Here is a 21,368-nt window from a genome sequence, read left to right on the forward strand (position 1 = left end):
TATTAAATGAGTCAAATTAGTTAATAAGAAAAATACAGGTATCTGCAGCAATAATTGTAAGTGACAGTGTTTGAGTACTTACTCGTTTTGAATGGCACTCAACTCAGGTCTCTGACAGGAGTTAAGTGCTGCTAAATACGGCTAAGGGAAGCAAAGCTTTGGGTTAAACTCCTTGCTCCTCACTCAGTGATAGCTGCATAACTTGAAGTGTCTGGAGACCTGAGCTCCCAGTTATTTACACACTCAGCTCCCTAGATGGGTTGTTTTTTGTGTATGGTCTTAAAGTCAGGCAGAGGACAAGCAATATCACCAACACAGGGTTACTGGGTCATATGAGATTATGTACGTCATACATACATTAATGTAGTCTGGTGGTTTCTTTTCTCTGGCTGGTGGGTTTAGAGTGAGGGGTGTTGGAGGAAACTTGGTTGGGTAGTAAAAGCCAGCTCTTGGTGAGACAAACATTTATTTTAACATAACATATTGTCTTCAAGTATACTAATGGAGATTTAGGTGTTTGGGTATTTGCCAGAAATCTGAGACATATGGTATATATGGTGTTAGCCTATATGCTTTACTCTAGTAATCACTGTAAGGTATCCATTACCACAGACTGTGGTAATCCTTCTATAAACACAAAATTATGATTTAAGTACAACCATACTCAAAGAAAATTGAGGCTATGAATTAAATCATTCAGATTTAGGAGGCATGGATGAACGAGTGTCAGCATTATAATTCAACTATTAAAATCAGATCTGTTCAGCTGGTGATGGTAAGGATGTGTCAGTCACTCCAGTATTGGACTGGGAGACCACCTGAAATTTCTGGTAGGGCACAAGCTAAGAAGCCAGGAACAAATCATTCTGGACAAATCCCTGATGAAAGCTCAACCACAGATATTGATTGAGTTATCCCACCAGCAGCCTGAGCAGAACTGCATGCTGCTTCCCTGTTCAGCTGGGAAAACACCAAATAAAATCAAGCCAAGTGAAAGTTCCAGATTGAAGATCTTTTCAAATGCCTTGAAGTATACTAATTATAATAAACTTTCAGGCCACGGTAGCCCAATATAGCCCATTGCCACAGTACTGTTTTCATACAGCACAACCTGGTAGATGCAAATTGCTTCATTTCAGAGGAATTTCCACTTCTCTGACTGAACATAGCAGACATAAAATCACGTTTAACCAAGAAACTATCCAAGAGAATGCAAACCTTCAGATTCCTGGTCTAGTTCCCTAACTTCTCCATTCCATTTTCATGTTCTTGGTTATCTTCTTGTCTTTGAACTCCTACCCTTTGGGCCATGCTTTTACTGATCCCCCTGAAATATTTACTTGCTGGCCTAGTCAGCTTTGAGACCATGGCTTTATAGCTGTAAAGTATAGCAATCCAACTACAAACAAAAGCATAAAATGAACTATTCTGTACTTATTTGACATTCTGACAACCACATCAACACCTATACTAGATGTCAATTTTACAAAAGTGTGATGTGTGCTGGTAAAGCAAAGTTTGGGCCCACAGCCTTGAGTGCTGAGTGGAGCCTTGCCCATGTAAAAACAAAAATCATAGAATCATAGAATGGTTTAGGTTGGAAGGGACCTTGAAGATCATCAGGTTGCAACCCCCCTGCCATAGGTAGGGACACCTCCCACTAGACCAGGTTGCCCATGGCCACATCCAGCCTGGCCTTGAACTCCTCCAGGGATGGGGCCTCAACAACTTCTCTGGGCAACCTGTGCCAGTGCCTTACCACCCTCAAAGTGAAAAACTTTTTACTAATGTTCAATCTGAACCTGCCCTCTTCCAGTTTAAAGCCATTCCCCCTCGTCCTATCGCTACATGCCCTAGTAAAATGTCCTTCCCCAGCCCTCCTGTAGGCCCCCTTCAGGTGCTGGAAGGCCGCAATAAGATCTCCCTGGAGCCTTCTCTTCTCCAGGCTGAACAGTCCCAACTCTCTCAGCCTGTCCTCATAGGAGAGGTGCTCCAGCCCTCGGATCATCCTTGTGGCCCTCCTCTGGACACACTCCAACAGGTCCATGTCCTTCTTATGTTGGGGACTCCAGAGCTGGATGCAGTACTCCAGGTGGGGTCTCATGAGAGTGGAATAGAGGGGCAGAATCACCTCCTTTGATCTGCTGGCCACACTTCTCATGCAGCCCAGGATATGGTCGGCCTTCTGGGCTGCGATCGCACATTGCTGGCTCATGTTGAGCTTCTCGTCAATCAGCACACCCAGGTCCTTCTCCTCAGGGCTGCTCTCCAGCCATTCCCTGCCGAGCCTGTATTTGTAAAAAATAAAAAAAAGAGACGATCTCTCGCTGTTTGGACTACTTGTCTGTGGTGGAAAGGTAAATGAATGTTAACTAAAACCACATTAAATACAGCCTTGTATTCAGCATAAATAGGCACTGTCGTATTTAATAGAAGACGAGTACTGGGAGATGTCTGCAGGCTGTATGGCAGGTTTGCCTAATAAATACCCTCCAATTTCTGCAGCTTTTGTCATCTTTCCAAACAGGTCGTGGGTTGGGCATAGAAAGCCCTCAGAGCAGGATAAGGCTTTATACCAAACGCTGCTGAGTTGCAGAGGGTGAGAGGCATGCAGGAGCAAGAGCAGACAGTTGGGATGCACTTGGGAACTGCATGATGGTGACATTTTGCCGACTCTGTCTTCACTGTCTGTGCTAACCCGCTGATTTCATTGCAGAGATCATTTACAAAAAGGAAGCCAGCCCTTCACCCTTACTCCTGTTGAAGCCAAATTTTCTTCTTATTCTTCATTTATCAGTCACAGCATGTTTTATTCTAAACTTATGGGTGCCATAATATTGCTGTTGCTAAATATATGCCAAGCCTCCTGACTCACCATAAAAAATCCTCTTGTTTCTCATTGACCCCCCACCAAAGCTTCATTTCTAACTCATTTGTGAATCACTGTGGGCACTTAACCTATTTCTCTCTCTGCACGGAAGAAGCCCAGGACCTTAAAGCAGGAATTTCATTTGTGCAGTGAAAGTATGGCTCATTTGGGGGATATGGTGTAGGGGAGAACTTTGTAGAGTTGGGTGGATGGTTGGACTCAATGATCCCAGGGGTCTCTTCCAACCTAGACAATTCTATGATTCTATGATTCTATGATTAATGTTGCTTGGTGCTAATATATCCATTGGCAGAACTGCACCTTAGCTAACACCTATGAAATGAAATGTAGACTAGCAAAGAAAGTTCTGATTTAAGGAAGGTGAATGTGTTCATAATATGACACACTCGTCTATTTGAAATTTTAGTTTTAAGCACTTTTCCCCATTCTTCCCTCACATTGCACAGTCGCTGATAAAATACTATTTTCAGTTTGGTAATAAGTTTTTTAAATGGAACTTGCATGACTTAATTTTTATCTCATCTTTAAGTATAAGCCTCACTTGAAGCAAATGAGTAACTCCACAGGCTTCACAGGACCAACACATAGGCAAAACTTGCTGAAGGAAACCACAGAGTACATTCAGGGTACTCACTGGGAAAGGGTGAAATGTAGCAGCAGATCCTTAATTGTGCATGAGAAGGAGGAAAGAAATGTTCAGGTAGCACCTGGTATTTTATGTCAGGGAGGGATAGATTTTACCCACCCAAAGTGATCACACACCTCTTTCCCTATGCTATTGCAAAAAATTCCCACTCCTAAACTCAGACATATTTAAATACTTTGAAAAGGGCTATTATTCGACAGGCTGTGTGGGACAGAAGTGGGAATTTCAGCAGATAATGAGGAGCCTGAGAAAGAAAGCATCAGACACTGCCTTTCTTACCAGACAGGGAAAGCCAGAGAACCACATCCCAGTACAGTGAATAATCACTTGCAACTTGGTAAACAATTAATACTATTCTACTTGAAAATGTAGCAAATGATTAGGGTTTAAAAGTATTAGTATCTAATATGCTAGTATTAAAAAAAAATAGTAACAAACACTGAATCTAGAATGGCTTTCTAAGATCCCATGTTTCTGCAGCATGGGAGTGATTTGGGTGCAAAATCTGCAACAAGCATGGCAACCGAAACACTGGTGGGGAACGATAATTTTCAGTTTGGTTAAAGTAACATGTCAAAAGACAGAAAGAAGATAGGTAACATGAATATGTGGGATCCTTCAGAGTATCTTTACCTTCTGTCATTTTACTGTCTACCTCTGATGGGCCCAGCTCACGCTAGTGGGGCTCTGCTTTTGCAGTTCTGTGACCACACTGGCTTAAATGAAATTACACCAAACAGGAACCTGCTTCTTGCTGCCATCAAAAATAAAATGCCCTCCTCCTTTTCTGAGAGAATTTAACAAACACTTTCACTCCAGGATTGCATGGGCTTGGACAGAAAGCAGGGTCACCATGGAAAAGGGGCATGGGCTTCCTGGAACCTTGCATCTCCTTGTTACTGAAAGCCTGGGAGGGTTTGCAATGAGAAACCATCACCACAAAACTGACTGCAATCTGCTTTAGCTCCCAAAAAGGGTAAAAATTCTACAGTCAGAGGGAATAATGTCTTTGAATACTATCCGGTCTTGAAACTCCCATTTCCAGCCAAGAGGAGTGAGAAGCTGACAGCTGAGTGCCTGCTATAGCAATGTCTGACCTCTCCTGACAGCTCCCCACTCAGATTATTGCACCCAAAGGGCTGTGATGAGGCAAAGACGGCCGCCTCTCCCAGGGGAAGGAACAAAGGGTGAACTAATGGTGCCGGGGTCACTCAGCTGCTCCTGCGCCTCTTTATGTACTCAGAACACACAGTCGTGGAGCTGACAAAGTCACATGAAGTCTGGCTCCCCTTTTCTTCTCTGCGAGAAAGCAGGTGCGTCTCCTCTCTGACTGCTCGGAGATGCTGAGATGCTCCCACCAGGAACAGTCCTGCTGTCATCCTTTTAGCGCGCAGCACAGCCATTGAGGGACATAAGGAGGCGAGGTGGGCTGCTGTGCCAATAATAACCTTCTGCAGCTTTTTATGTCTTATATCCCACATGGAGCCATTGCCTGCCAAACATCTCTACTACTTATGTGAGAAGTTGGACAACTGGATATGTATTTGCTTCAGCAGGCCCAAAAAAGAGGTGGTGAGGACTCTGCCTTTCTCCATCTCAGATCCAATTAGAAAGCATTGCCCTTAGAACTAGCACAGAAAAAACAGGAAGCGTTTTCCAAAGTCAAACCCAATGATTAAATGTGGAAGAACAGAGAATCACCTTTCCGTTATGAGCAGATCTAGGTCTTGTCTACAGCCATGCCTGCTATGAAATGAAATAAGAGGTGGATGGCTCTCCCTATTTCACATGAAGGTAAATATAATTAGATGGGCCAGGACTTGTTTGCTATGAAAGTTCACATCCTTTCTAATTAGAAGGCAAACTTTATTTCCCCAAGCTGTTCCGAGGAGAAATACTTTCCAGGGATTCAGTAAGCCCTGCTGCAAAACGGAATTTTCAGTTTAAAACGAAAAAAAACCCAAACCTGCAGCTCCGTCCCTTCTGCCCGCACAGCCTCTGCTTTCCTCCCCTCCCTCCTGCCCTTCTGCCACCTCTTCCAGAAAAACAGCTTTGACAGAGCTTTCCAAAGCTTCGGCGGGACGGGGCGCCGAAGGCAGGACCTCGCGAACCGAACGCCGGTACTCCCGCGGGCGGGGGTTTCTCGGTCACGGCGGGCCGGGCCGGGGGCGGCGGGAGCGATGCGGGAGCCGTGCGGGGAAGCGGCAGGAGCGGTGCGGGTGTCCGACGGCAGGGAACGGTGAAGGGCGGCGGGAGCGATGCGGGAGCGGTGCGGGGGCCGGCGGCGGGGGGGCGGCGGGAGCGGGAGCGGTGCGCGGGGCCGCCCCGGCGCCCATTGGCTGGTCGGCGGCCCGGGCTCGGAGCGGCCCCATAAAGGCGGCCGGTCCGGTCGCCCATCCGCCTGCCCGCTCGCCACCGCCCGGCCATGCCCCCGTCGTCGCCCGCCCTGCCCTGGCTGCTGGCCGCCTGCTGTCTCTGCTCCCTCCCGCGGGGCTCAGGTACGTCCCGCCCCCAGCGTGGGGACGGGGAGGGGGACACACGACACACACGCTCACACACACAAGCGGACCCCCAAAGCTTGGGAAGGGTCGCCTCCCCTCGAGGGGCGCCGTCGGGGCTGGGCTCCCCGGCGCCCCGCGGCACGTCGGCACAGTCGTGTTCCCCCCCCCCCCCCCCCCGCTGTGTCCCCGCAGGGTTCCCCCAGCCTTTCTCGCGCTACAGGGACGGCGTGGACCTGCCCAAAAGCCAGGTATGTCCGGCATTGCCTTCCCTGCCTGCCCCTCGGAAAGCGAGGCGCGGTGGTGTAGGGCAAGAGCCGGTCCAGCCCGGGCCGGCCGAGGGAAGGTGGGAAACGAGACAGGAAAACGAGGTAGGAAATTGGGAACCGGCTGGAAATACGCTATGAAATCCCTGGGGTGGGTGGTAAAGACAGCAGGGAGGCTGAAGCCCTTTGCTGCCCGGGGGAGGTGGATGGGGACCGGTCCGGGCAGGGGTGTGATGCACAGCTGGGTGCAGAATGAGGATACCCGGGCCAGCAAACGCCCGGTGGGCTGGCAACCAGCCCATCCTGACCCCCCGAGCTCAAATGCGGGTCCCAGGGTACGAAAGCCCCGCTGTTAATGTCTGATCTTTTACTTTTTAAAGCAACTGGCACTGTGTTTCAGTCAGTGGATGGAACTGTCTAATCAACCCCAGGTAAATTGACTTTGGTAATCTGTTTGATCTGCCGGGTCTTTCTTTCAGACATACTAATTGCCCTGTGTAACCCTCAGCATCCGTGGCTGCAGGTGGCAGAGCCTCCTCCAGAGAGCCAGCGGCTCTGGAGAGCAGATCAGGTTTGCTGGTGTATGGGCTCTCCTCCCCGTAGAGCTAACTCGGTCCTAGGCACAGGAAAAAATGCCCTTTTCTTCCCATCGCAGTGGCAGCGCTGTCAGTGCTGTTGGAGTTAAAGGCCGGTCCCGGCACTGCGGTGGTGGGTGGATGGTGCTCAGAGGAGAGGGGATCGAGGGGGTGGTTTCACAGCTCACTTCTGCTGTGGTGACTGGATCGGACCTTGCAAACACTTTAGACTGCTGAGTAACTTTGAAAGACCAGCCCCACTGCATTGTATACTGAGCCCAAGGGGCATTTCCATTTTCAAAGGGGAGAGAAAATCTTTGTAGGATCAGCAATTATGAGGAAATTTCCAGCATTTTGTGCTGATATTTTTTTTTTTCTTTTGGAAGTCTTTCAGTTTTGTAAACCAAGACTGGTGGAAAATAGTTCCCAGAGCCAGTTGTTCAAGCGTCTTACATTTTACCTCCTTTGGAGCTTTAGTTATTTCTTGTCTAATCTAATTGCATACATCAGCGAATCCTTGTCTTGTGGCAGTGAGTATGGGACGATATATTTCAGTATATGGGTAAAGATTATTGTACTGATTGACTGAAATACTTACCGATGAAATTGAGCGTAGATTAAATATGCCAAAATCCAAACGTATTTGTAGAACACTTAGCAAATGTATTTTAAATAGAAGAGGCTGATTTAGGTCTCTTTATAGCACAAGACTATATTGTAGTCATTAGCAGTATCGTGTGTATTCTCCTCATACAAAATACTACTCTTTCAGCTCATAGTAGCTTCAGTAAGTCTTGCCCTGCTCTGAGTGGTTTTGGTGGAACCGTGCTCAATTTACATTGCACTGGGATCAGAATCAAGCCTGTTCTCTGTCAAACCATGGGCACCACATCCTCCCAGTAAATGTATTGAAGCACTGTTTGGTTTTGCAGATCTCCAGCACTGTTTTGGATCTTTGTTATTCCATATTCAACAGCATGCATACAAATGAGGTAAGGTGTAATTGCTTCTTTCGCTTCAAAGCGCTCCCTTCCTCCTTAAACTTAAAAAGCAACCCCTCCAAAGCCAACTTCTTGACATTTCTCTCCAAACAGTAATGTATAATCTAATATCATCATGGTTTAGGAGATGTAGGAGAGTATCTAAAATATTTTTTATTCTCCTTAGTAGTTTGCATGTAATTCTTAACTCCATTAAATTATATATCAAACTGCTGTTTTTTTCACCAATTCAGAGCTCAAGAACCAAAGCGTCCACTTACAGATGGGGTCAGTATTTTAACCTGACCCTCACTTTTGAATAATACAGGGTTGAATATGCTAAAAATACATGCAACATTGGATCAACAGCATACTGAATGCCTCATGCTGATCATGGAGCAATATGAGTTGCTTTACTGATTTTAATACTTTACTTGAGCTTGGTTTTTTTGTATTTCTGAATCAGATCAAGAAGATTAAGTTGAGGCGTTATTGAGTGTAGCTCTTCCTCATTGGTGCAGTCATATTAGGACCTAGCTCAACGTCAGTTCTGCTTTATATCACTTTTTTATTATCACTGGTTTATTAAGAGCCTTTCCCATAAAATTCACTTAGCCCCTGGGTATGTTAAAAAGGCCAATTTACTTGTGGAGTTTGAGTCCTCTGTTTTTTGAAATCATGAGTAAAGCCTTCAAGACAATAATAGAAAGTATTTTGATGTGCATTTCAATATCTCTTCTTGCCAGTGTCTTTGGCTTATTAGAATTCCAAGCACGCTTTCCTAAAGCAGCCATAAAACTCTACAACACAGAAGTTGGTTGTATAAAAATTTCTAGCATTTCAGTCTTTACTGAACTAAAAACATTTATTAGACATTTTTGACTCCTATACTTCTGCAGCTTAGCTAATGAGGGGGCATCCAGAATCATCAGGTAACTTTGAATGGAGCCCTATTCCTGGTTACTATTTTAGTTATTAACTTTGCAAAAAATTCACACATGTGTCCTCAAGATTAGGAGCTGGATCTCATACAATATCCTTTCAAGAGATATGACTAATATCAGCTACATATCTGCAATATGATTTCTTAGTGTGGTCTGATTAAATGGTAGAACAAATCTAAATGTGAGATAGGGAAAAAAGAGCTATGCAAAAAGTACAAATTTTTTACCAAGCTGGTCAAATCTCGTACAACATGCAGTTGTATTTTCTTAGCCTGTGAGGAATCTTGAGAAGACACTGCAAACACGAGTCTGTGTGTAGTACACCCAATGAAACAGTTGCGAAATCCTACTCATTTCAACTGGACTTCAACTTTCTGCACAATCCCATGTTTGTGTGGATTTCTGAAAACATCCACGTTACATAATATGTAGAGAAGGTAGATGACGTTTCAAGAGGAGGAGTGATGCCTCGGCACTTTGAAAGACAAAGTCAATGGGAATTTTAGCATTAATGGGATTTGAAGTCCGTTTGAGGAACTTAAAATCTTTTGGGAGAGCCAACAGACTATTTGGTTTCAATGTCTGATCTTTGGGTAAATTTTGCATTTTCAAAGGAATCAAAAAGGACTGAATATCTAAACCCAGCAACATTGCAGTCACCTCCATAAGGATTTGAAAGTTCCATGCTAAAGTCAAGCCAACACACGGTTTAGAAGCTCTGTTTTTGCCATGTTTCTTCTACAGAGCAAACTTTAATCTGTTATAAATTAGCTAGGATATTTGAAACCACAGGTAAGTAAGTCATGGGTCAGTCTATCTTTGATCAGTATGTAATAATCATCTTGGAACAAAGCTAGTGTTCACAGTATCTCTTTGTTGCAGTCTCCTCCTTTGCATCCTTTAAAGCAGCTTGATCAAGCAAGCACTTTTTTCTTCTGTAGTATTTCATAACCCTGTAAATTGATGTCAGTTGCTCCATAAATCATTGCCTTGAGGCTTGAACAAAGAACAGTTTAACAAGAAGAAATCCTCATCTCATGCCCTGAATCCCGATTCCCTCCTTCCTGCTTCTATATTTGGTCCTTTAAAATTCCTCCTCTCCAGTTTCCCATCCACATGCTTTTGCTGTGTTCTCCTCCCCTGTCTTCACATCCTTGCTCATTAGATGTGCTGGTTTTTCAAGCCCACCCCAGGTAACTAAACCTGTTCACTGATGTGACTGTGGCTGCGGCGCACAGAGCTATTCCCAGCCGGGATCCGGCAGCTGTGCCGTGGGCAGGAGCGCTCCCAAACCAGATGTACCAGACTGTACGTTCAGAGCTTTGTTAGAGTCTGAGCTCGGTCTGCTGCCATGAAGTCATGGGGAAGCTTCTATTCCTTGATGTAAGGCTGAGTGGAAAAATGAGCAATTTCCTGAAGAATAAAGGGTGCAGGCGAGAGCTTAAAACCAGCAGTCATGCCTGGGTTAAAACCCAAGGCAGCCTAAAAGGTGGAGAGCAGCCACATTTTAACAAGGTAAGAGCTATCAGTACCATTCAAGCCTGAGGAACAGAGCTGCTGCATCCACTCCTGGTGGAGCTCTGCTTCGCCTCCCAGCACATGGCTGCACTTTGCTGTCCGGTGAGGGAAGCGTGTGGAATGATGGTAACCAATGGGGTAACATTGGTTAAGGCAAGATTTAAAAATCAGTCTTCAAAAAGATCCATTTTCTGCTGTTCTTGTATCTGTCTGTGATATGTGTAATATTCTCTCCCTTCTCGCATGGAGTGGAGCAACCTCCTCAGTGATGGAGGATTACTGTAACAAACCCAATAAATGACAGTGACTTGATTAACTTACGCTATCCACTTGCAGGAATCACAGATTGCTGCTGCAAAGTTCACAAAGAAGGTATGTAAATGTGAAGACAAGTGAGTAGCTATGGACAAGGAATTGCAGCCCTTTCCCTGTTTCTTTTGCTGCTTTTTCCAAGTCAGCTTGGTTTTTTTCGGTGGTTGGGAAGTGAGATGTGCTGACCCTGCTTCTGCAAAGCAACCCACCACATGTAAAGCTTTTATACACTTTTCTAAAGCCTGTGAATTGTTAATTATGGTAATTTAGTATATTTACACTAGGCAGAATGGATGGTTCTTGACAATGCCCTCTGGGTATTAATTTTTAATCAGCATTCCAGATGAATGAGCATTGGGGACTATTAACATCTTGTTTGCATGCTACTGAAAGTGGCCCTGAATTATTGATATTCTGATGGAATGACACCGAAATTTATCAACAGATCTATGGAACTGAGTTTAAAGTATTTTGTTATTGTTTGTGTTGTATTTTGCAGGATAGTCATGGGACTCTGGGACGGCCTTTTTTCCTTTTCAGGGTATCTGAATCTCTTACTTTTTAAAGATTCTGAATCACAGATAATGTTATATATCTATAGATGAGCAGCTGTTTCACGGAATCACGGAGTTTTCAGAGTTGGAAGGGACCTCTAGAGATCATCTAGTCCAACTCCCCTGCTAAAGCAGGATTGCCTAGAGCACATTACTCAGGACTGCATCCAGGCGGGTCTTGAAAATCTCCAGAGAAGGGGACTCCACAACCTCCCTGGGCAGCCTGTTTCCCTTCACAAATTCCTGTTGCACTTGTTTTGAGTAGAGACCAAATATCCCTTGCTTGAAAGGCTAGGGAGCCGTTTGGTTAAAAAGCTCTGGTTCAACTAAAAGATGACAAGATAATGAGATCTGGGGTAGTAATGGATTAAATACTTTTTCATTTGAAGAGGTGACTCTGCAAATGTTTTTATCTTGAGCCAAATCATCCAAAGACAGAAGTAGTACATGGCTTGAATCTCTTGAGACTGCCAAGATGCGCTGACACTAAATTCACCAGATAAAATGTGTGCGTGAGCTGAATATCCCCTTGGTCTGAAAGGTCTGGCCAGTAAGCAATGGCACACTGCATAGCAGGGTGAAACGGCAAAGCAAAATTATGGACATCATCACTTCGCTCATTTTTTTCACCCATTGGCTTGCTGAACTATGGCATGGTCTAATGCAGGATATGCTGGTTTAGACGCACTCTGTGATTAACACCAAACTAGTTTTTAGTAACATCTTCAACACATTAAAAAACCAAAAATAGTTAAAGTAGGTCATAGCAAGTAACCAGAGTCCCAATTCAGCTGTCATTTACATTGTAGCTTACTTCAGATGTGTCCAGCCAGATACTTTCAGCGCTGGTATTAATATGCTTTTATTATTGTTATATTTATTATTTTATCTTAGGCATCTACATAGTACCCCAGTGAATTGGGACCAAGACCCTTAATATTTAAATAATTAAAGCCAGGCTGTTCAGCTGTTTGGACAGAGGCTGAATGAATATTTCTCATATTCAAAGGCAAAACCAACCCTGCATGGATCCCCCGGTATTTGGCATGTTGTCCCTTCAAAGGAAATCTTACTGCAGCCTTATGTACTCTGTTTGCATGAGGGGAGATGGATTTTGGTGTGTTTATAAATATGGCATTTAGTACTTCTGCACATCCATCTAATTATTATATTTTTCAGCCTCGAAATGGAAGAACTATCGAAGGCAGTGGTAAGTAGGCATCCAAAAGTGACAAGAATTTGTTCTGTTTTTTTTTTTTTTTCAATAATGATGATCCTCATGACAGAAGGAATTACTGAGAAGTATTACAAACCTAGCACAAACCTAGATGCCCATGTGGATGTTTCATATGGTCTCTGGAAGGTGTCTGGGCAGAAATGCATTTTTTTTTCGTGCTCAGAGACTTACAGTGTACGCTGTTGAAAATAGGATTGTTTTTTTCTCTCTTTAAGATTCAGTAAGGAGGAGCTTTCATCCTCTGCAAAGTGATAGAAATGGTACAGAAATTATAAAGTTTGAAAACAGAGGGTGTAAATTGTACCTGGAACACAAAAGCTAGACTCCTGTCTTTTCCGAGACCTTCAGTCACCTAATCCTGCATGAGAGCCCACTAATATAGGTCTCTGCATACAGGTAGAAGTCATCCTCACATCAGAATTAGGACCTCTTTTGAGGTAAACATTAACTAGAAAGAGCAGGGGTGGGGATGTAAGGAAGGAAGATAATGAGATCTAATAATAGCACCTAGCACTTGCATATCCATCTTTGAAAGTGCCCATTAAAGGTCTTAGTGAGCTTTAATGGGAAATGGACAGTGTACGTGTGCCCTCTTTCAATCTCTTTTTCCATTTTTTTACTCTATAATAAAAAAGCACCATTTTCTGTTTGCAACAGAAGAATTACTCCCAACTGTTGACTGAAAGGGTTGAGGTTTTTTTTGGGGACAGAAGGTTAGGAAAGAAAAACTGTGAAGAAAACACAATCCTGTATATTCAGGATTAAACCATTTCAGAAAGAAAGGAACCAAAGACTTGGGAGAGTGTTGTAGAGTGGCATCGTTACTTCCTTGCTCTGGTCTTGGGCACTGCCCTGGGGGTCCATTGCTTCTCATGGACCAATGGAAGATAAGGGGCTATATGGACCTCTGGTTTGAGCCAATGCAGCTGTTCTTGCGTTGTGAGGTACGCATGTGTGCAGGAAGTGTTTCATAGCTATGAAACCTGTAGGGACAGGTAGTGCTGCCCAGATCTGTTAAGAAAAACTGGAAGCATGAGCTGACAACCATTAAGATAAGCCAAACAGAGAGAGAGTCCCTATAGCTTTTGGGCAAAACAGTTCAAAACCAATTACAGTAAACTTGCTTCACAGTACTCTATGTGAAGTACTCTGCTCTTTTAGCAGAATTGCTATATTATCAAACGGATCTCATTAAATGGCTAGTGTAGAAGCCACTGCCCTGTAATGGTGCCCTAACCTTATATATAGCAGTAAATTTTATCCACAGCCAACCGGGCTGCAAGATGCATGCCATGCCTCCATACCCTGAAAGAAGGACAGTGGAGTTCGGACATGGTAGAAAGACGACTGTGTGAGGAGGGAGGATTCATGTTTGATAACCAATAACAGACCTGGGCACCTATCCAAACTTCCAAACTCTCACCCATCCTAATCTTTTGGTGCTAGAATTTGAAGCTAGTTAATTTCTAACTTTGGGAAGGACCAGACATGCATAACTGAATGTGAAGTCATATTCAGATCAACATCTCAACACAGAATATGATATCGTGTTAATTTGTTTCAGAGTACCATGGAATATGAAGCTCATGGGTCAATTTACCGGCTTGATGACTTGGTTTATACAAAGAAAAGAGACTTCCCATTGCACTGGCTGTCTGTTATGTGACTCAGTTGTCTGGAATTTGCTGTTCCATGTAATAAACTTGCAATCACTAATTATTCTTCTTGGCCTTTTTTATTGAAGCAGGTACTACATTTCATTGGGTTGTAGTGTGGCATTGCCTGGTTCCAACTGTATTCAAAGGAAATCAATCATCTGAATATAATTTTCAAATCCAACAGTGCATTTTATATTTATAACATCTTCTTTAATAGGGTTATGAATGATATGCTTGCCCTTTTGACTAGATTAATATATCTCCCCAGCATTTCAGAATACGCATCCCAAACAGCATGACAAGATATTAAAATCTGATGGACATTTTAATGATTTAATTCTTATTTTGAATAACTAAGGGGTCAAGTATGATAACTGATGAATCTAAAGCACTTTGAAAGAAGTGGAACAAGTACTGTGGTTACACACAGGCACTATTTGATCAGATGATTGTATTTTTTTTCAGCCTTGCCTTCCTGGCTATCATAAAGCACAAATGAGTCGCTTATGAGAGATATTCTGAACGTCTGCCCTTTTTACTGAAATCATGGACTTAAACCTGTGGTGCAGCCAATTGTGCTTGCACTGTATGGAGTGGGGTGATGTGTTTTGGTACGTGGAGACATTTATGGGCAGAAAACTTGAAGTACTAAGCAATTACTTAGGAAGAAATGAGCATAGTAAAAGCCGGGATCTGGGGATACACACCAGGTTGGGATTCTTCAACACAGCATTGGCTGACTCAAGCCCTTTGTTATCTTCCCTTCCCCTCCTTGGCTACTCAGTCCTAGTACCATCGCATGGTACCATCTTGGTTATGCTGGCGCAGCTACATGTGAACTGGATTTGGGAGCTTTCTGTCTTTAAAAACAAACCCTGGGAAACCTGTGGGTTTTTTTACTGAGTTTGGGCTGTATTAACAGAAGTTTGGCTGGTAGATAGATGGAAGTGATGAGTTATTTGGCAATTGTTAGACCATGTCTAGAGTACAGTGTCCAGTTTTGGGCCCCACAATGTATTGTGGAAAGGAAGGGCATTGAAAGGCATGGAAAAACTGGAGGGAGTGCATGGAGAGATTCCAAGGTGGTGGGGACTGGAGGCCTTGACCCATGAGGAGATGCAGGGGCTGGTTGAGCCTGGAGGAGGGATGCCTTCAAGGGCACCCAACAGCCCCTCCAGTGCCTACAAGGGGTCATCGAGGAGACAGGGTCCTCACAGTGTGGGGTGGGAGGACAAGTAGCACCATGCATTAGTTGAAGCAAGAGAGGTAAAGACATCCAGGCAGTGCAACAGGTCCTCCAGAGAGGTTGTGCTGTCCAGTCCTTGGAGGTTTTCACAACCAGAGTAGACAAAACCTGGACTGAATTCCTGCTTGGGATCAGACTAGAGACCTCCTGAGGTCTCTGCAAGCCTCAGTTATTCTGTGCAATGAGTGCAATTTCATGATACGAATTTCAGTCTCTAACAGGGTCAAGCCCTGGCTGAACTGTATCTCTTGTGCCTGCACCTGGGTAGAGAGTGCTGATGGGGTGAGGGTTTCCCAGGGAGGCTGATCAGGGCAATTAAGGCCTGTTTGTGCCCTCACGGCACACTTTCGTTGTTGTTCACTGTATTGTCAAATCCTGCTCAAAATTATTAGCCCATGGAAAGACTACCAAGCAGATTGTGGCTCTTCCAGCACCTCAAGTATTTGGAGCCAGCTGAGGTGTCTCTCTGGAGGAAACAGCTAAGCCAAAAGCAAGTGGTGAGGATGCACCGTGGTAGTGCAGATAAATATGAGATAATGATACAAAAGCACAGCAATGCCACTTCTGGTCTGTTTCATCTCAGAGACCAAAGCTGAACAGTATCAAGTTTTGCTCAGTTCCACGTAAATATTTCATAGAATCACAGAATCACAGAATGGTCAGGGTTGGAAGGGACCTCTGGAGATCATCTAGTCCAACCCCCCCACCAGAGCAGGGTCACCCACAGCAGGTTGCACAGGAATCATAGAATTAGAATCATAGAATGGTTTAGGTTGGAAGAAACCTTAAATATCATCTAGTTGCAACCCCCTGCCATGGGCAGGGACGCCTCCCACTAGACCAGGTTGCTCAAAGCCCCATCCAGCCTGGCCTTGAACACCTCCAGGGATGGGGCCTCCACAACTTCCCTGGGCAACTTGTTCCAGTGCCTCATTGCCCTCGTTGTGAAATTTTTTTTCCTGATATCTATTCTAAATTTACCCTCTTCAAGTTTGAAGCCACTATCCCTCATCCAATCACTACATGCCCTTGTAAAAAGTCCCTCTCCAGCTTTCTTGTAGGTGCCTTTCAGATATTAGAAAGCAGCTATAAGGTCTCCCTGGAGTCTTCTCTGGGCTGAACAACCCTATTTGTACTGGTTTTGTCTGGGATAGAGCTAATTTTCTTCATAGTAGCTTGTATGGTACAGTGTTTTGGATCTGTGACCACAATCATGTTGATAACAGGGGGATGTTTTAGCTATTGCTGAACAGTGCTCACATAGCCTCAAGGCCTTTTCTGTTTCCCACCCCACCAGCAAGCAGGCTGGGGGTGCACAAGAAGTTGGCAGGGGACACAGCCGGGACAGCTGACCCCAACTGACCAAAGGGATATTCCATACCATATGACATTGTGCTCAGCAATAAAAGCTCAGGGAAGAAGAAGAAAGAGGGGACGTTCAGAGTGATGGCATTTGTCTTCCCAAGTAACCATTAGGCGTGATGGAGCCCTGCTTTCCTGGAGATGGCTGAACACCTGCCTGGCCCATGGGAAGCAGGGAATGAATTCCTTGTTCTGCTTTGCTTTACCTATTAGTCTGTCTTTATCTCAACACATGAGTTTTCTCACTTTTACCCTTCTAATTCTCTCCTCCATCCCAACTTGGGGGAGAGAGTGAGCAGCTGCGTGGGGCTGAGCTGCCAGCTGGACTTAACCTACAGCAACACTATACCATAGGCAACTCATGCTGTGCTCTCACGATCAGCAGTGGTTTCCTCCACCCACAAGAGGTTTCAAGAATAACATCTATTTGGGCCTTGAAACTGGTTAAATAAGACTGATAAATAGTTGGTGATTTTCAGGTGAGGAACCAGCTTAGGTTCCTCAGTCATATTTCTGTAGTAACTGTGGTTCCTCTGTAAAATGCACAGGAGAGCTCTTGTTCACTGCTCAGTGGAAACCTTCGCTCCCTGTCACCTGTGGAATAGGAGAGATTAATAATATTGAAATGTAAAGGTCACCCCTGGCCTGAAACCCTTTCTGACCATCCCACTGCAAATCCCACAGCAGAAATTGAGGAGCCCAGACACAGGTGACAAAGGACAATAAGAAGCAAAGAAAAATTTCCACAAGGAAAGGAATTGAAAACTCAGTTCCCATTGTCAGCAAGAGAAGAGACAAAGAGTGACACGGCGGTGTATAGAAAGTGATGAGTATGTTTAGAAGAGTAAATCCGATGCTTATCCATCCTCTTACAATAAAAAGGAGCAAGGAGGGAGACTCAATTACACTGAGAGGCAGTACGTTTAAGCTGCAAAAGGGGATTTTATTTCTAACACTTAATCAACTCCTGAAACCAGTTGCCACAGCTTGGAGCACGTGGTTAGAGACAAAGGCAGGCACATGCGGGAGCGCACACGTGTATGCCGCCTAGCTTGCCTCGAAAATCGCTTTAGGCTGGCCCAGGACCCCCTGCACTAGAAGCCCGGCCCCCTCGAGCTGGGCTCGGCCGGGCGCTGCTCAGCAGAGCGCACAGCGAAGGACCTGGAAATGCGCTCCCCGGGGGGGAGCAAGTGCCCCCCAGCCTCACGACATGCCGCTCGCCAAAGAGCCAGAACACGAAGCACAAGAAGAAAAACCTCTCGGTGCTTTACTTCACTGTCTCCGGTCCCTTCGTGCTCCGGTGCCTCGGACAGCCTCACTCCCTTCTCGGCTCCCACAGGGAAGAGCACGCTTGCTACGTCTCCAGGAGACGGCAAGCTGGGAGGGACGGCAAGGGCTGGAGGACAACCAGCATTCAGAACGGTCTTGGCAAAGATACATCTGGAAAAAAATATGTAGGGCTCTCTGAGGATGAAAGGAAGGTATTACACGTACTGAAGAATAATCAATTGCAGCTTTGCAGTAAAGGGGGTGGGTAATTGTAGACAGCCAAATATCACAGTGTTGGGGAGAACACAAAAATATGATGTTGAATGAATAAGAAGCTGTAGAGACTCTGACGTGGGATGTATTGCACTACTGATTGTAGGGAAGACTTCATGTACAGAGTAGCGCTGGAGAAGAAAGAGGGGGACCAACAGGAGAGAGCCCAGCAGAGAGGAAAGGCAGAGGTTAAGGAAAGTTGGTACCTTGAATGAAGTGGCGCTGATTTGCGAGAAGGAAAGTTTGAAAAGGGGAATGATAAAATGCTTCATTTTAAGCTTACCACTCCTGGCAGTATCCACCATGCCCATGGATGGATACTGCCGGGAGAGGTAAGCTTAAAATGAAGAAAGATTCACATTAAATCTGTCAATCAGGAGAAGGAAGCACTGACTGATAGGCAGAGTTACCTTTTATTGGTCATAAAAATTCTCTGGGGGGACTGACTTGGAGTCTAAGTTACAAGAGTCCCAGCTCTGGAATAACTGCAAGCAGAATTTTCTCTCCTCAGTGTTAGATCATGGTGCAACGTTTATTCCTAATTATGTTTAATTTAATGAAAGATTAGTACCATTGTTTTGCAGAATATCTAGCATATTTCAGATAGAAGTTGCTCTGGCTGCTTCTGGAGAAGTGGAAGATTCAGTCTTAGAGAGCCCAGCGCTTATACTTAACATACTTTTGCCTCTTGATAACGCTTGTCACACCGAGAGCTGTGACAAGTGGCACCTGCCTCCCGGAGCTGTACGTGCCTGGAGCTGCAGGGCAGCCCTGGGAAGGACACTGTCTTTGCTTCTGGAACGCTTGTTCCAGAAGGAACATGCCGGCATGGAAAAGGAAATAAATATTACTGAAAAAATGGAAAAGCCCATTTGGGTCCTGAAAACTCAAGACTGCACACAAACTGGAGTTCTTTGAAAATGTGACAAGAGGATCCAGATGACTGGCAATAAGGGCTGACAAATGGCCAGTGAGATGACTGCCATGTACGCGTGACATGCAATACCAGCTAGGAACTAAAACCACCTGAGCTGACTGCCTGTCTCATCTTCACAGTTCTCAGCTGGTAACGGGACAGAAGTAGCTGCAGAAATTGCAAATCTACCTGCTGGAGGCTTAAAACTATTTGCTTAACATGGCCAGTTGGGTAGATGGCAGGCTGGCCAAAAGCTGCCAGTGTCCTGTTCCAGCTTTCCTGGTGCACGTGAGGCTGCCGAATGAACTCCAGCTACTAGATGGATATGCTTATTATTCTAAACACAGCAATGAAGTGGTTATGTCTTTGCTGGGATCTCGGAGTCAAGCAGTGACTGCAGGATCTCTACTGGCAGCCGAGATGGATGCTTATGTGGAGATCGCTCTGAAGACTTGTCTTACCTGTTCCAGACAACTCACGCATTGCAATTGCCACCCCTCTACCTTATTAAACAGGTTAAAAAGCATGTATTTGACCGGGTTGGGCTGCATAAACTGTCTCTATCTACGTATCTATCACCCTGATATATTTCTGCACTGAACAACTAGAAGTAGCTGCCAAGTCTTCTTCTCCAAGCATTTCTGAATTTACTTCTTCCACAGCGCAGGAACAAAAATGTGACTGATCTCGTAGCCAGTTATGATTCACCATATAAATTTTGACATTTCTCTGGGGCAAAGAACCTTGTACACCAAATATCATCTGTGTATTAGCCTTAAATCTGCTGAGATATCAATAGAGAAAGTCTGAAGGGGAACATATGGCAAACTTGAAAGGAAAAAGTTTATAATATCTTTATAATATCTTTACCACAAAGCCTCTGCACCCAGAGGTTTCTGTACAGCGGTTCAGGTAATGCCTGCTGAATTACTGCATGGGGGGATGCATGCTTCTGGAGTACAGCTATCTAAACATCCACCAGAAAAAGACCTAAATATGGACTAGAACTTCCAACAGAAATGCAAAAACGCAGAACACGCATGAACCAACGGCAGAGCACAAAGGACCAGCAATCACGCATGACCCATCAGAAGAGTAACAAAATCCAGGAGCCTCATTCAGCATAGAACTGAGCTCACGTTTCCTCTCGTGACCCCGGAGTGCAAGGACGTGCTGCAGCCACCCACCCTGCTGGGCAGCGTGGCCTCTCCAGGTACTACATCAGAGACTCTGCTACATACATAAACACCAAATATAGCCTTTGATTATAACTCGGTAGTCATATACCACATCTTTTCCTTCATTTCCACAGCTGTGTATAGTCTGTAGAGTTCCACAGACCGTGTATAATCTAAGGCACCCCAAAGTCACTCTTTTGCCACTTGCAAGAGAGCTGGCTCTTGTCGTCCAAGAGGACGACCGTGTTTAGCCTTGCAATATTGGGACCGGTCAGCAGAGGGCAACGCCAATATGAAATTTGTGACGCAGGAAGCTGAGGCAGATCGGCCCCTACACGGGTGCGCTGTGCTTCATCCGCTCCTCACTCGGGCAACAAATGAGTTCGGACTTTACATAGCCCTTGTGCGCACCTGGACAAAGCTCGCCGAGGCCATAACTTGGGACGTTTCTTCTCCATATAAAGAAAGCGGAGGTGACAGGAGGTGGCAAGCACATAAACGCACAAATCTCAGCGCAGGGTGAACTGCAGGCACTCTGCCCAACTGAGACATCCATCAACAGTGTCAGTCCTCTCGGCAGGTAGAAGAAGAAGAGCTTTTCCAGGCATTGCTTCATCTCCATGCTTCCATCTGCCCACAGCTTCATTGAATTGTGGAGTGCCACGTACACACATTTTCTAATGTGTGTTATTGAAAACATCCATTTTCCCTGACAGACAATTGCACCACACCACAATTGAGTTAGGAAAGTAACACTACATCAAGACAAACGTGTTTTGCAGCACCAGTAACAAGAAAGGTGCCGGAGGAGCTGTGTTTTGAAATTTTTCATTGCTTTGTTTTACAACTAAGTCACGTACCAGCCTTGGCTACAGGTGACTAGACCTAAGCTGAAATCTGTAGCATGAGATATGAGAGAACTAGTCATGTGCAAAACTACTATGCAATTAATGACTTGTTTTACCAAAGTAAATGAGCACTCCTGTGATCAACACAACTAGCAAAGTTATTTTTATCAATCAGATTTGTACTTCGAGGAGGATCTC

At 44.8% G+C, this 21,368-nt stretch overlaps 1 protein-coding gene across 1 annotated transcript; it reads left to right on the forward strand.

Moving 5' to 3' along the window:
* Positions 1-5,961: 5,961 nt before the first annotated feature.
* Positions 5,962-20,720, forward strand: NMS (neuromedin S; the record flags this gene model as incomplete). Its single annotated transcript, XM_082492501.1, has 9 exons — positions 5,962-6,034; positions 6,230-6,285; positions 6,681-6,731; positions 7,808-7,867; positions 10,654-10,689; positions 11,129-11,170; positions 12,363-12,393; positions 18,524-18,560; positions 20,633-20,720. 9 exons carry the CDS (start codon positions 5,962-5,964, stop codon positions 20,718-20,720), a joined length of 474 nt encoding a protein of 157 aa, XP_082348627.1.
* Positions 20,721-21,368: the final 648 nt, after the last annotated feature.

This window comes from Vanellus vanellus (genome assembly GCF_965231255.1).
Source record: "Vanellus vanellus genome assembly, chromosome: 1".
Lineage (NCBI taxonomy): Eukaryota > Metazoa > Chordata > Aves > Charadriiformes > Charadriidae > Vanellus > Vanellus vanellus.